Here is a 16,805-nt window from a genome sequence, read left to right on the forward strand (position 1 = left end):
CTCAGGAAATTGGCAGTAGTTTCTAATGCATCTAATGGCTTGTGGCCAAGAATGAGGTCTGAGGCACACATCTGCCCATGGAACTAGCCTACTTTCTGGCCCAGAAAAGATTAGCAGTTTCCCTGGATATTTTCCAGGCTGGGGACTAATGTATTTCTTAGGCTTCTTGTACAGCTGTCATTATAGATATTTTACCCGTAAATGATGACTAATCAATTACCATAAAATTTCAAGGAAAACCTTCTTTTACTACTTCACAAATTATGCTTAAGATATAGACCAAGTTTAAGTTTGAGGAAAAAATAGTTGGGCTGTAAATCAGTGTTTTAAGGAATGAATTGATGTTATTTTCTGTGAGGTAATACTTTATCTTAAAATGGACTTTATCCATATAGGTTAATGTACTGGTCTGAAATTGGAGGAGAACCTCAAATAGAACAAGCTGGAATGGATGGTAGCAGCAGAAAAATACTCATCAATCAAGGTCTTGGCTGGCCAACTAGCATAGCTCTTGACCAGTTGAGTTGGAAGATATTCTGGTCTGATGACAAATTTCACTGTATTGGCTCTGCCAATCTAGATGGTACTGGTATTAGTGTAAGTGTTCTTTTAGTATTAGGCTTGTATAGAATGTCCTGTGCTTGGTGTAAAACTCATCCCAGACACCTCACCATCACCATTTTAGATGTTGCAGCTAACACAAATCAAGAACCCCTTTTCGGTCGCTGTGTTTGAAGATGAAGTCTTCTGGTCTGAAATGAAGACGAGAACAGTACAGCGCATGAAGAAGACGACAGGCAAGAACAGGGCTGTCCTCATCAAGCGTTTTGAACAGCCTTATGGACTCAAGGTCTATAGCATACTCTTCAAAATATCCCCCTAATTCTCCCTGAGGAGGCTACATGTATGAGCTCCCGAGTACAAACTGTAGTGACACCCATCTATAATGATTAAAAAGCACAGTTTATTCATTTGCTGTTTTATAAGGATTCCGTAACTCATAGTGACATGTAGCTATTTTCTTCCAGATAATGCATGCTGTGCTACAGCCCAGGTCTTCTAATCCTTGTCTGGACACAGGATGTTCTCACTTGTGCCTTCTGAGCCCACGATCCAAGGGAAGCTGTCATTGCCCAGTTGGACTCCTGCTTGCAGATGACGGCATCAGCTGTGTTCCACTCGAGGAGTCTGCGTTTCTGTTCCTTGTGTTTCCCACAGTTATCACACAGGTACTGTTCCACAGGCTTACTCATGTATCTGTTCTTGGCCCACATTCCATTTCAGACTTTGAGTAATTTGAATTCTCCATTACAGTTATAAATAGGAGGGGCTCTTTCCCTTGGAATATTCTTCAAATACAACTTAAATTTTAATATTCACTGTATTCTGGGAGCTATCATGACCAAAATAAAATAGCTGTGAAATGAAGACCACTCCTACTGAAACACTCATAAGAAACACTTCGTACTTCAGAACACAGTGGGGTTAGGGATCTGAGAGTGTGTTTAACTTTGTTTAGTTGTCCAAGGACCAGCTGACGATGTAGAGTAATTCCAAATACAAGAACTTGGCTGGGTTCTAGCCTGGGGCACAAATACCTTTCATGAGGGAACTTTTCTTAAATCATAGGATAAAAGGTACTAACCAGTAAGTCACCCCTAACTTCTACCATCCAGAAGACTTGTCAACTTTGGCACTTTCACATGACAAAAGACATTTTGGGGTAGAAGATGAATTTCAGTTTCAGTAAGATCTTAAAAGTGGAGTCTCATTTCAAGGAGAGGGCCCTTAATATATAAATGTATCAAATCAACACGTTATACACCTTAAACTTACACGATGATATATGTCAGTTATATCGCAGTAAAAATAAATTTCAAAAATAAAGGGGAGGGCCTTTAACAGAGGAGTAAATCTTCAAAACTCACGGATTCAGGGAATTTTAAGTATTTGAAGTTCCAGGAAGTGAGAGAAATAACTGCTATCTGCTTTTAGAAGGTAGAATATATGAAAATCTGAACTTGCATATCTTAGCATGAATGCAAAATCAAGATGAAGAATTAGACTAGACTCAGCTGGTGCCATCCACCTCATTTTTTTCCACAGATTTATGTGAAAAATCTAGAAACTTCGCTAGGACAAGCAACTTTACCAGAACATAGGATACTTCCCTTTACCAATGTGAACCAGCTTGCGTCAGTGGATTACCTTGTCCAGGAAAAGACCCTCTACCTTTCAGAGTCGGATAGTGGTGATATCAGACTGCTGAGGCTCAAAGAATCTGGAAAGCTCTCTTGGAGGAAAATCATATCTGTGGAGGGGACAGTGATCGACCTTGCTGTGGACTGGTTCAGTGGAAACATATATTGGATTGACAGTGAGAATCCTCACATCAGTGTAGCTTCCTCAAAAGGCCAGTATTCCACTGTCTTGTTCAGTGAAAATCTTTACCGCCCAACCTCTGTTGTGCTCCACCCACCTACTGCAATCATGTGCTTTGTGGACCAGGGTTCCCAGGAGGACAGTAAGCGTGGCTCCAGCATTGAATGTGCCTCCATGGATGGCAGCAGGAGGAAGGTGCTGTGGCAGAAATCTGAGGTCCCTGTGGGCCTGACCTTTTCAGATTCAGAGACCCGAGTGTACTGGGCTGACGCTGGTAAGCAGTTATTATCTATATCCTAAATGTGAGTCTGAGGGACCTTGGTCGGAGTGAAATGGTGATGTTCTGCTTTCTTGTCTCCAGCCATCACTTCAAATAGCTTTTAGGTCTGAGTCTACATTTTCTGAACCACCTTCCAAACCAATACAATCATTGCCCATCCTGAGCAGCATATGGTAGCTCGCAGAGTCGTGCACTTGCACCTTTGTGAAGGAATAAAATCAAGAACTTAACAAACATGCATGAGTGAATCTTTGTGTATCACTGTTAGAGCAGAATGAATGAGAAGAACTGGTCTTCAAAGAATGCATGGCAGACGGTGTCCTCTAGGAGGGGAGGCAGGACAAGACACAAAGAAGCCTACAGGATAGAGGACCACTGTTTGGGCTAAGTGAAATTAACTGACCCTCTCTCTCTAGGGAGAGGACTCATAGAAAGCATTCAACAAGATGGCTCTAGATACAGAGTAGACCGCAGAGGCATTCAGGGCCTTAACCTCTTTACGTATGGCCAAGGCATGATGTTCTGGACAACAATTGATGACGGTAGGTCTTAATTCTACATCTGATTGTCTTTGTGATCTGAATTGACTCCTGGGTATCTAAAGCAAATCTGCTACTGCTTAGCACTTATCTTTGGCAGTGTCTTTCTTTTGCAGAATGGCTAAGTGACTTCCCTGATCTAACATGTATGTATAACAGGGATTCTAAGATTTGGGGGAGCTTTTACTTTTTTGGTTATTCTTTATATATGAATATGCTTAATCCCATTCTGCCTTTCATAGGAGGCTCTTGGCTTTAGAGGACACCATGGTATGGTGCAGAGGGAACTGGGCCAGGAATTGGAATGAGGTGGTATAACTGCCCTGTCAGTAGCTGCAATCCCTTACCTGTAAAATAAGAACAGTATCTGTCTCAGGGGACTAAACACACATGAAAGTGCTGGGTGCATTACAGAGCATTCTGTACTTGCAGGATGATTGTTCTAAACCACAGTGCTCTTATGTATTGTTTCTGGCTAGAGTCTAGATTTGGTGAAACTGGAAAATGCTGTTTAAAATAAATCTATCTCTTTCTATTTGCAAAGGCTGGTCCATAGATCAGTTGGACTGACCACATTAGAATTGCAAAAACAAGTTGTCAGATCCTACCCCAGAGACGCTAATTTATTAGTTATATGGTGAGACCTTTGCCATCTATTTTAAGATGCCCAGGCGAATTCTTGTTGTGGATAAGCCATTTGCAGAAATGTTGTTCCAGAACAATGTTTAAAATCATTACCCATCAATTGTATGGGCTGCATTTAAATGTCTCGTATCTAAATTTTCTATCTTTATATATCTGGACATATATGAATGTGCTTAACATAACTTACACCTGACTTTATTTTGGAGAAAGGCTGGCTGTTTTTATTTATCTTGAAGCTTCTTCCCAGAAAGAAGATTTAGAAAAACACGTCTCTTCTGTAAAACTCTTGTTATTCAACTGGAGTTTATGCAGATGAGAGACAGTTTTCCTACTGAGCAATGTTCTTCATCCAGGAAACTGTCTTAAGATAAAATTTCACTTTTGTTGATGATTGGTCACTGGCTTCTGTTTCAGCTCAAATCACTAAAGTTTGGTACAGCAAGGCAGAACTTGTAGAAAACCGGTGGTTCCAAGTAGACCAGAAGATTGTGGATTTAAAAGTTTATAGTAAACTTAATCAACAGGGTAAGCAACCTTGCAGTGATTATAACACCGAAGTCTACTGAATTTCCCCATGAAGAGGGTACTCCGTCTTGCAGTAGCTCCTTGAAATATCTTTGTGTTTCCCATTAAATTAAAATATTTCTCTGGCAGATTCCTATAGATCTGCATAACTCTCTTGTCTTTACCCAGTTACATATAGTCTGATTCTGCTATATAACTAGTCCTGTTACTTATCTAGGAGACACAACGGTAAAAATTTGGAGCTGGGGTTTGGTATACTTGGATTCTATTTTCAGTTCTGTTATTGTGGACTGAATTACAGCTGAGGTATAATTGAAATCCCCTTTTAGCTCTAAAGTGGAACTGGTCTGCATTGTACTCATTGTCCCTTCTATCTACTTGTGATGTTAACTAATCCTTGAGCTATCAACTTGGGGGTGCTCAGATGTTTTTCTCCACCTTGCTTATAGAGACAGATGGAGTGCCTACCTGAAAGTTTAGGGAGGATGATGATGGGCTTAGTTAAAGTAGTCATAGGTGAAATCTGTTCCTGGTTGAGATTAACACCAACAATGTGGGCTCAAATAATTAGCCACACTTCCCGCTACTGTGTATGATGAATCTGTTAGTCTTAAGGGAATACTGCTCCATTGCTTTGTTTTTGAAAGCTAAAGCTTATAAACTGCTGTTAGTCATGCTTAAACTCCAGAAGTCTTGGCTCTGTGGAGAGAACCTTTTTAGCATTCCTCAGTGTGACAAATTGTCACCCAAGTGATAATAATCTGTGGCTTAGTTCTGAGAAGCAGAAAGAGGGTCCCTGTCACAGTTAAAGTAGGTTTTATCTGCACTACATACATATCTATTCCTCACTTCCTGGAATATCTCAAGAGGTGAAACCTCACTAGAATTTAAAGCTTAAGATATAACCCTTGGAGAACTATGAGAAGCTATAAATGGCTGACAATCAGACTTTTTTTTCTTCCCCCATCCCTCACCGTCCACCTCTCGCAATCACCAATCTATTCTCCCTATCTATGACTCTTAGAGGGATAATTGAGACCACACCCTCCCTGTTTTCATCTAAAGAGAGCTTTATTTCTAAGGCCCTTCTTGTTCTGATGTTGGATACTTGGTGTGAGGAGAGAAGAGAACTCACAATGGGGTCTTGAATGAGCCAGACGTCACCTCAATTTCTCTTAAGCCAGTCCCTGTCTGAACTCCTAGGCTTCTAAAGCCATCCTAATCCGTGAAGAAGAATGAGCAATCACAGGCTACCTAGTCGACTAAAAGGAATTAAATTGAAGAGCTGTCTATACTGGGGAAAACATCTGGGTCTGGTAACTCGGATAGTCTGTTTGCAGAAAATTTGCAGAAGACGCTTCTGAAATGATCTAAATCAATATTTTTTTTGGGGGGGGGGATCCACAGGTAGTAACAGCTGCTCAAAAGACAATGGAGGATGTAGCCATATTTGTTTACCAAACCCTGAAGGACAGACTTGTAAATGTCCCCGTGGGTACTACTTGGCCGACACAAGCAAATGTATTGAAGCTGCCCAATGCGCTGCACCATTACAGTCCTGTAAGGATGGCCAGAAATGCATTCCCATGGAGCAAGTGTGTGATGGTCGTGCAGACTGTCTGGATGGATCTGATGAAATGGGCTGTGAGTAACTCCTACCCAGGACCCATTATTCCTCATCATGAATAATTTACTTTTAGTAATATCTATTTCTGCAACATTCCTCAAAGTTTTATCCTCTAAACTGTTACCTTGTTATCACTGTGTACTCTTTAAACTGAACAATATGAAACTTCTAACTATGGGCAATTGCATATAGATTTTGTGGACTTCTTGTGGAAAGCTAATGTGCCTTCTGATTCGATTTTAGAATAGACAATATGATAGTGAGCTCCAAAGAACTGGATAGTCTGTATGTTGTCTGAAAGAGCAGTCATTTAACGTAGATTTGATTCAGTCCATTTAAACTGATCACACAGTGAGCACAGCCCAGGGGAAGGAGGTTGGGCAAACTATTTAACCTGTTTTGATTCCCCCTTTTTGATGTAGAAAATAGTGTTTTCTACCTTACAGAGTTAAGGAATACAGAGAATGTGTATAAAGTTGTCATATTAGGACATAACACTGTCACTTAGTACTTAAATGCTAGCTGTAGATGGTTGTTATAGAAATACTGTGCCCAATAATTTCTTCATGGAAAGGTGTTGTCATGGCCAGTCAGCTGAGTGATGATAATATCTAATTCTGCTGTAACGACCATCCTCTAATTCTAAAGCTACAGCTCCATTGGTAACCAAGTCACATAAGCTGTAGAACTGAAGAGACAGTGGGCTCAATATTGAAACTGGTCATAACCAGTAAAGAAAAAGATTTGGAAAGGGAATCTTAGAGTGAAGAGTTCTCATTGACTTCTCAATTTAAATTCTCGTCTTCCTAAAACCTGCCTAGCTGGAAGACCAGTTATTACCTCTAATCACTTCTTCTTCACTAGGAAAGATAATGGAAATTGATTCCCAGAGTTGATTCTATGGTCTGGCAGAGGAGAGTGGTTTCCTTGAATGCCCTGTGTAGCAGTGACTCAAGGAAGGGGGATGGGTGTCAACGAGTGAGAAATTTATCACCTTCACCACCTGGTTTTAAACTCAACCAGAAATCTCACATACCTTCACTCTCTCTGCCATTCCCGATGACCTAGGCCCAAGAGTTGGCTCTGCTCCTTAATAATTACTTCACTCTGACGTTTACATGAAACTTCTTAAAAGTTAGACTGGCTTCCTCTGGATACACCTTACTTACCATCAAAGAGTAGAAATACTCCTATGGTACCAACTTAAGGTAGAGACCAAGAATCAGTTTTACTGCTAATAGTGCTATCTTCCCTCCTGGTACTTTGGTCTTCAGTGTTCATATGAGGAATAATACTTGTGCCAACAATGGTGGAGAATATGGTGAGATGCCTTAAAAACAAACTTAACTTTTGGATTCCTCTTTGGCTAGAAGCACCCTGTTGCCTACTCCCCACCTTATGCATGCCCTCCCACCACTGCCACCAAATCCAGTTCAATATTTGCAACTTGTAGACCTTGCTAAGACTATCATTTACTTGGACTTAAAAAAATTAAAATGTTTCCAAATAAACTTACATCTTAAAAATCTTTCTGGTCTAGGTATTTGCTCCTTAGATCTACCACACTAATCCTTATAGAATAAGATATTTTTGTAAAGGATGGAATCTACCTTGGCTAAAACTGTGCATACCATCATTTAAAAAGAGATTGGTATCATAGACTACACTAGTCCCGAAACCCAGCATTTTAAGTGCCTTAAGATATGCAGGTTTTTCATATAAGCTTTTAATAGTTTTTTGTTTGGCCAAGAGTAATAGTAGTGATTATGATTTCGTAAATTCAAACTGATCTGGTTAAGTCTGCTAGAATTCTTGATGTTGTGAAATACAATCGTGTCACCTAACAATGGGGATGTGTTCTGAGAAATGTGTTGTTGGGCAATTTCAACCTTGTGCGAATGTCATAGATGTACTTACGCAAACCTGGATGGTATAGCCTACTACACACGTAGTTTTATGGTACTAACCTTATGGGACCTCTGTCGCATGTGTGATCTGTCATTGGCTGAAACATCATTATGTGGTGCATGTATATAGAGCCACACTCATGCCTACTATTTTGTAGGTACCTATCCAGATAAAACCCATTCAACACCAACACCTAAAAAGCCAGAGGCTGGAAAAAGATTGACTCCAAAAGCAGCCCACTCTCTCCAGGCTCCCAAGTCCACCAAGGCTAGCTATCAGGATCCAGAAGGGATGAATTATCCTGTCAGGAGAACACTAAACCCTCTGATTCCTGCTAGAGAAAGCAAGACCTCAGACACCAAGGAAAGAGGGGCATCTGTTCGGCCCAAAGACTCACAGATGTCAAAACATTTGCCCTGTAGCAGCGATTTCTGTAATGGGAGGGGAATCTGTACCATGGAAGGTGAGCTGAGAAAATGCAGCTGTCTGATGGAATATGGCGGAGAGTTCTGCGAAGAGGCAGTGCGCGGACCTGCCCCTGGCTACATCGCCCTCAGCTTAATCATTACCTTATCAGTTGTTCTGGTGGCTCTGGGAGCATACGTATATTTCAAAAGAGAACACGAATTTAAAAGGTGAGCTGCTATGAATGTCCTCATGGGAGAGTTTTACTCCAAAGAAGGCTTATAAAATAGGATTAAAATAAGATTAATTGGGGTTGGAGGTGTGAGTCCACTCTAGAAATTTGCCCTCTGAGGATGGAGTTAGGTGATGAAGCAACTAAGATGCATCATGCTGTTAGATGATCTGGAAAAATAATAATTGGGACCATCTCTTTGAGTGAGACCTGGGGCAAACAATATTATTGTAAGGGGCACATAAAGTGTGCCTCAACAGCAGTCAGTGGCACAATCTCGGATGAAGTGAGAAGATTCCTTTCCAGTGAGGCAGGGTTAGTGCCAATGACTGTGTGGAGGAAAAATTTGTTAGGAGGTGTATTAGTTTGTTAGGGCTGGAGTAACAAATACCACTGACTGGGTGTCTTAAACAATATAAATGTATTTTCTCACAGTTCTGGAGGCTGGAAGTCTGAAATCAATCTGTCAGTAGTGTTGGTTTCTTCTGAGACTGAGGGTTGGTTTCTCCTTGAATCGTGGGTGCAGACTTCCTGCTGTGTCTTCACATGGTCTTCCATCTGTACGTCTGCGTCCTCATCTCCTCTTCTCATAGGATGCCAGTCGTATTAGATTAGCGCCCAAATTAATGATTTCATTTTAACATAATTAACCCCTTTAAAGACCCGATCTCCAATTATGGTCACATTCTGAGATACTGCAGGGTGAAGATTTCCACATATGAATTTGGAGGGGACACAGTTCAGTCCATAACAGGAAGTGAAATAAAGAAACTCAGGAAAGATTTAAGGCAAAAAGCATTAAGTTTTGTCTATGAGCTAGCGAGTCATTGGATTAAAGAGACAAACAAGGACAACAGAATGGTGATTTAGAGTAGGAATGATGACAAAATGCCTTTAGAGTTGGAAGATACAGTAACCGAAGAAACTGATTAAACTGATTACATAAACATATTGTGAAGGGACATTATAGGGAAAGTTACATCTCTGTCCAGGCTTCACTTCACTGATGGAAGAAAAGGCCAGGAGAAATGATATGTCTTTGCCTCAAGGAACGCTATTTAATAGCTAACTGGTTAGTGTTAGGATCAACTGGGATGCTACCCTCGGGCTTCTGGTTATCAACTCAGGTCTTTCTACTACATTAAACTGCTTTCTTGACTCACCTGTGTCCAGTTGCCACTTACCTATCCTTGGATTCAGTTCTCATTGACTCTAATTACCTAGGTTCCTTTAATTGAGAAGATATATCAATTTGAAAGTGAAGTGAATGCCTAGTAAATCATAATTGACTCAAGTGTTGCCCATTCTAGGTCATTTGCTTTATTAAAGAGACAGCGAAAACAGGGCATAATTCTCATAACAATAATTTCTGATAGGGGATGAGTTGGCCATTTCTAACGATAGCCCAATCTCAGCTTCTGCCTCAAGGAGCAACTCTTTTGACTTTGTTTCTTTGATTTCTAGAAACAGTACAGCATCATCGAGAAATTCGACCTGCTATAAAGAAAGTGACCAAGAAGAAGTAAATCTAATGAATAGTGAGACTTTTGTCAATGAAGCCTATGATGAACAGGTATGCCTAGGAAGTGTCTTTGAGGAAAAAACAGATTGTGAGACACAGTTAAAGAACACGCCATCTGGAAAATCCTCGCTGGGTGAAAGTAGGCAGTGTTAACTTCAAGAGCTTTTTGTCATTGGCAAATGATGCTATTATGTATATCAAATGAATACTCAGTATCTTTTTTGACTTTAGACTCTATTCAGTCTTTAGTTGTTCAAACCAAAGTGAAACATGCATGAAATAGTAATCAAGAAAGTCAGCTTTGGGAGGCCTTCCAGAGGGGCTCAATCCTATCATGAGGTGGGATCTTATTAGGGTTAGTTGCAGTCACCCCTAAAATTTACATCCCCTTGTAATCTCTATCTGCTCTGAAGCTCAACCATCACTGTGTTTTTGCCTTGTTTTAATGTAGTCCGTGTTCTCTAACTTCAAGTCTTTCTTCCTACAGGAATTGTTAACCTCTTTACAGACTGACTAACCTGGTAAAGCAGGAGCTGAAACATCTCAATAAAAATTGTTTACACGTTTCATGGTGTACTGTTTGAACTTCTGTAACAGTTTGTCGTAAATGATTATTTATTAAAATAACTGCTTTTTAAATTGGAGGAGGTTATCCGGTTTTGTGAGTGTTGAAAAACTGACTATTTATAGGGTCAGATTTCAGTACAATCTCTGTGTAATTTAGATTATTATTTATCCACAGGAGCTTTCTAATCCGAGAGCGCCTGGCCCAGTACTAGTCAGAAGTTCTGGATTTGAATCTTGGCTCTGACACTAACTTTGAGCTAGTTAATCTCTCTGAACCTGTTTCCCCATTTCACAAAGAGGAATGATCTCTCTTGAATCTTCACCTGTTAGGATAGAGGTCAAGTTTCTGCAGTGTAGTAAATGTTCGAGTGTTCCTTACCCCTCCTTCTCTCAGATACATTTTAGTGCAATTTCTCACTTTTGCTGAAAATTTATAAAACTGTTTTTCTTATGCTCCATTTGAGTCTAAAACTCTGTACAGGTGAACATACTTTACAGATGTAGCTACTCAGACAAATGATTTGTCTAAGACTTCCTTGAAGGGAAGTGGGCGGATACTGTGGGCAGCAACACACAGAGTTATAGGCATGGACCAGGATTCGTCTCAACTAGCTCTTGCCTGCTGGGGAAACATGCAGATGTGACTTTGGTCCCAAAGCCCCTTGGACTGCAAAGACCTCTGCTTGTCTTCCTGGATCACACTTTATTCACACCCACATAAGGAATCAAGGGCGTTGAATCTGTGTTGGGAGATAGGTAACAAAGCAGAAGTGTGGTCTAAAATTCTATAGCAGCAATCTTGGGCAAATCACTTAATCAGGAAACTGATTCCCCAATGATAAAAATGGCATTAACAGAACCTACAGCAGGCCAGTTGGGCACTGAATGAAAATACAAAAATACCTGTACACTACTTAGCATAGTATTTGAGACTGAGAACATGAGTCCAAATTCTGATAAACAACTTGATGTGGCAGACGCTTCTTGCTTGGATCTTTTCTAGACTATGCTTATTTAGTTCTTGCAGAATGAGTCTGTGTGGGCTGCCAAGCATACAGAGAAGCCCTAGGCTTATTACTGTGGGTTATAGGACATTAAATAAACTGTGCTCTGCAATCACATAAAAATTCCCAAGTACACATCAACTTGACCTGAAGAACAAATGCTGGGGGCTCCGCCTTTCCTGAGCCTGGGAGATGCATGAGAATCATTCAGTTGCCTCAGGGGTTCAGCTATATTTGACAGAAACCATTTTAGCAACACATACCTCAGACCCCTCTCACGCACAGGCTGAGTCTTAAGTTTCTCTGGCTACTTCCAGAGAGCCATCCTCACTGCCAAGTTTGCCCTTGGCAAGGCTCTGCCTTTCTCTGCGCAAAAGTGCATCACAACGGCACACAGGAATGCAGCTGGAAAGCATGCACGAGTGATGTACAACAGTATCACTACTTTCTCAGGACTGTTTGAGCTGCTGCCTTTGTCTCCTCTAGCCACACTTCCGGGACTTGTGCTCTGGCTAGCTCAGTGTACTTCCCAGGTGCTCCGCTGACAAGTTACTCCAGCCCCACCCTTCTACTCTTCCACCCTGCTTCCTGTTTGGGCCCCAGAAAAACTTCCTCTCTTCTCTTCCCAAGAAAAAGAGCTGACTGCAGCCAACTCTAGTATGTCTTGATGCACCTCCTCTCCCTAGCCCCTGCCCCAGGCTTACGTAATCTTTAATCTTGGCCTCTTATGAATGTATGCCTAAGTATTATCCCACTTGAATCTAGTTTAACATCCTGTTATGCTTTCCCTATTCAAGAATTTACAAAACACACTGAATGTCCCTGTCACCAGAAAGACTTAATTTTATAAATGGATACTTAAGATTTTATACTTAATTCTTAACCATCCCTACCCCCTAAATTGGTTTTAATATGTCAATTTCATAACCTTATCTATTTGTAGCAATGGCACGTTATCAACAATAAGAGCCTTCTATTGTGATAATCTCTATATTAGGTGTTCATTTCTTACTTAATTTCTCTCCACCTAATAGATGGAGTGATAAGCCTAGAGCAGATATAAAATTTTCTTTTCCTTATAGAAACTCAACTTCTGTAACCTGGTAAGAGGTTTAAGTTTTCTTCTGGAAGAATAAGGAGCTTTGGAAAAGTTAATTGGTTCATGCTTTAGGCACAAAGAGACCTACACAAAATTTGACCTTTTGTGTCTATTGTTAGGAATTAAGAGTTAAATAAAGCACTTTATCCTTATTCTCTTTGGGAAACAAACAAGGGAGGGATCACACTTTATCAGGCTAATAGCTTCTTTAGGAGGGAATACAGTCTGGAGCAAATTCAATGTGTTTTATAGAATGTTTTCAGAATCAAATATAAACAATTTGAATTATGAATAGCTGGTGAGGAACATTCTATTCTGCCAACGTATAGACAGCCCCATGAGGCTGAGAAAGATATTAGAACCTCAGAGCCTCATCCTATCCACAGAGAGCTGGAAAAGGTTAGTAACCAGGATCTCTCCCCCTATACCCACCCCACATCTTCACTCTGATGTCCCTAAAAGGAAGGGCTGCCATTCATCTCTTTAAGACCCTCAGGATCTTCCTTATATATCATCCACTCAGCTTAAATTCTATTAATGATTTGGCCAAGGCCTGTGTTTTTTCATCCTCATTACTCTCTCCCACGTGTACCCGAAACTACTCCTTTCACCCATCAGCATAGAGGTATTGTATTTGAACATAAGCTTTGAATGTTCAAATGTGTAATTTTCTTGGTGTACTTTCTCATTTGACCTCTAAATTGAAGGTAAGGGCATAGATGGTTTCTGTTTATTTTTAGTTGTAGAATGGGTGCTAACACTTCTTTAGTGCCTGTAAGGAATTTAATAAGTTACCTCTAAAAGCTGTTTCTCTACCCGAGTGCTTCCTCACCTTACACACAACTTGCCATGTACATAGAAAGTAATTTGTGGCCTGAGGTCACTGGCCCGAAACCCAGGGGTGGGAGTGGTGCCAGCCCTGATATCAGTTCCCCTAAGTTAAACCCAGCATATATGGGGTTAAAACCAAAGCACTCTTTCCCTGCTTACTCCCTGGTTCCCTGGCTCCAGAATCCACTATATGCCATGGAGACGGACAGCCAGGGACATCAACCTGGATTCCTTATCACCTCCTCCTCCTCCCTGTAAGCAGCATCCCAAGGCCAAACTCAGACTGATGGGAAAGCTCTGACCAGCAAGGCCACTGACCATGCCCCACCCCCCCAAGAGTCACATTCCTCACAAAACTTTAAAACCCCTCGCCTCCCATCTTTCAGGGAGCCGAGACAAAACAAGACAAATTTGAGGGCTCGCTCTCATCTCCCGGCTGATATAATCCAAAATAAAAACCTTTTCCTTGCCATAAGCCTCATGTTCCAGTTTTTATTTGGCCCCTCTTGTGTGGTGGATAGGGAACCTATGTTTGTAGGTGCTAACAATTTGGTGAGCCAGCCAGGAGGCTCTTGCCCATGGCTCCATGGCCCCAGACTGACTGGGATTTCCTGGGAAGTAGTCCAGCTGCTGCCTAGGTGCTTTGCCCTAGGGACTGTCCCCAGTACTTTCCATCTGGCCTGGCACCACTGACCCTAGGCACATTTCTTATGGCAAGGAAACAGGTTCTAGATTTGTTTGTCTGTTCTTCTGGTGAATCAATGGACTCCATCTGAAATAGGGGAAGTCACCTTGGGGACACCTGTGAACTTCCTTCCCCTCCTCTGGGGTCCCTTCCATTTATGGAGGGGCTATCTGGGGTCCTTTCTATTCACAGAGGGACCACCTGGGGTCCCTTCCATTCACTGAGGGGCCATCTGGGTTTCTTTCCATTCAGAGAGGGGCCATCTGGGGTCCTTTCGGTTCATGGAGGGGCCATCTGGGCCCACATTTGGAGCAGGAACAGTTGTAGAACTTTCTGCCGTAAATCTGGGACACGGTTCACTGGTGTCTGGCTTTTCTGTGTCTGGATCTGTGTGTCTGTTTCTGTGTATCAGAATGGGAAACATGCTGTCTGTGCCCAAGCAGAGCCCGTTGGGTCTGGTTCTGAGTAAATGCTCTAATTATAGTTATAAGCCAATGTCTAAAGGGGATGATTTTCTTTTGTAACACTGCATGGCCACAATATTCTTTAAACTCTGGAGAGAAAATGGCCAGACAATGGATCCTTAAGTTGGAAAATTTTTAGAGTGCTCTCGCCATAAAGAGCTGTTTTATTAGTACCTATGAAAGGACCAAATTAAAAGGAAAATACAATGACTAGTCTTACAAACTTAATCAGACTTGGGGGTCTCAGCTTCTTCTTGTGGTTTTACATGTGCTTATGAAAATATTAAGTTAACAAAAAGAAAACAGAAAGGGAATTGTCACAGAACTCACCCCAACAGGATGGAAATCTTTAGCTAGTTATTAAAGGGTAAAATGGGATCAATAGAACAGACATAAAGTTAAGACAAAGGTTTTATTAAAACACTGCCTAAGGTTGAATGGGCTAAAGGGATCCCGCTTTTGGCCCCCGAACATGAAAGGACATCAGACAGGCCTGTTCTATTCACCCCAGTTTGAAAAAATTTAAAAGGTCAGGAGGCTGAAATCACAGTGAGAAACCTGACCAGCAATTGTTTGGGACAACAGTTAGGCTGCTCAGGTTGATAAGACTACAAAGATTAAAGTGTTTAGGGGCTGGCCCCGTGGCTGAGTGGTTAAGTTCATGCGCTCCGCTTTGGCGGCCCAGGGTTTCCAGTTTGGATCCTGGGCACGGACATGGCACTTCTCGCTGGGCCACACTGAGGCAGTGTCCCACATGCCACAACTAGGGGGACCCATGGCTGGAATGTACAACTACGTATTGGAGGGATTTGAGGAGGAAAAGCAGGAAAAAAAAAAAAAAGATTGGCAACAGTTGTTAGCTCAGGTGCCAATCTTTAAAAAATAATAATAATAAAAAAGATTAAAGTGTTTAAGCTAATATTATATGAAGAGGTTATGTCAACTTTGCCTGGATGTTTTCTTTGGGAATGGATGTTATGTCTAGCTAGAAATGCTTTCCCTACATAATAATGTAATACCAGAACTTGCTAATGGAATTCTAATATAAGTTATAACTAGAAGTATAAGAGTTGGAAAAATTAAGATAAGGTTTTGTAAAAATTGGTATATTTAAATCAGCTTTATATAAAATGATTATATCTCTTTTGCCTGATTGTATTATAGATTATATTGTGGGGATAAACATTATGTCTCACTGGGGGACGTTTCCCCTGCCTGATATTGTAAGAGCATATAAATCCACCATTCAGGCAACATTAATTAAACATACTAAAGGAGATCTCACTTTAAAATGGCCAAAATGAGGCAATTTCAGTTTACCCAAACTGGTGTATTTACATATGCAACTGGAAAAACCCAGCTACAACAACTGGAAGCCTCTTTTAATCAGTTGAGGCTTCTAAATAAAATCAGGAATACTTTACTGCCTCTTTAAAAAAATAAATAAATAAAATATGCCAGCAGCCAAAGCCAAATCTGCTGCTCCTCTCTCTTCTCTCACTGAGATTCACCACTTCAACTCCCCCAAAATTCCTGATCTAAAATTAAGCAAATGAAAATAAGCAAACTTTTGAGACAATTTGGAATTGTAATGGCCATTCTGGGGAAGATCTGTCTCAGATGAGTCCACCTTAGGGGTCACCCTTCAAAGACACGATTCTAAATCTCTCCTAACGAAACGCAGTCTCTAATATACAGAAACTTTTAAAAAGCAAAGTTATTTAACATGATATAAAATGACCTTTGGTAAATAAAAGCCTGTTTAAGTTTGCTGGTTTGATTTAAAATAGGCATGTCCCCTGAGTTATCAGCATTGGATGTGATGCAGAAATGAGCTCATGTTTTCTCTGTTACAAAATTTGTCAGCAAGAATAATAACAGAATAATAGCTGATTTTGTTTAATGTCTGATGAGGTTTTGATAGACGATCTAAATATCATTGTTGAAAACAGGTAAATTAAATAGATGTAAAAAGATAATAGGTTTTTGGAGAAACTTTTTAACAATAATTACGTTTTATGGTCTGTGTACTTAAAAAACAGCTTCCAAAATCTTCTTGGAAACAAACTTTATAGCTTTACTAAGTTAAG

The 16,805-nt window shown here is 40.7% G+C and overlaps 1 protein-coding gene across 6 annotated transcripts in view; it reads left to right on the forward strand.

Moving 5' to 3' along the window:
- The window catches only part of LOC102148960 (low-density lipoprotein receptor-related protein 2-like), a 43,785-nt gene extending 33,153 nt beyond the window's left edge, over positions 1–10,632 (forward strand). For all 6 annotated transcript variants that reach the window (XM_070253508.1, XM_023630952.2, XM_070253509.1 and 3 more), the window contains exons 24-33: positions 396–597; positions 686–850; positions 1,029–1,229; positions 2,107–2,656; positions 3,079–3,204; positions 4,261–4,371; positions 5,779–6,015; positions 8,064–8,541; positions 10,008–10,116; positions 10,553–10,632. In XM_070253508.1, the coding sequence (XP_070109609.1) occupies positions 396–597; positions 686–850; positions 1,029–1,229; positions 2,107–2,656; positions 3,079–3,204; positions 4,261–4,371; positions 5,779–6,015; positions 8,064–8,541; positions 10,008–10,116; positions 10,553–10,582 (2,209 nt within the window). In that variant the 3' untranslated portion in view covers positions 10,583–10,632. The remainder of the gene's footprint in view (positions 1–395; positions 598–685; positions 851–1,028; positions 1,230–2,106; positions 2,657–3,078; positions 3,205–4,260; positions 4,372–5,778; positions 6,016–8,063; positions 8,542–10,007; positions 10,117–10,552) is intronic.
- Positions 10,633–16,805: the final 6,173 nt, after the last annotated feature.

Source organism: Equus caballus, chromosome 27, assembly GCF_041296265.1.
Source record: "Equus caballus isolate H_3958 breed thoroughbred chromosome 27, TB-T2T, whole genome shotgun sequence".
NCBI classification, from domain to species: domain Eukaryota; kingdom Metazoa; phylum Chordata; class Mammalia; order Perissodactyla; family Equidae; genus Equus; species Equus caballus.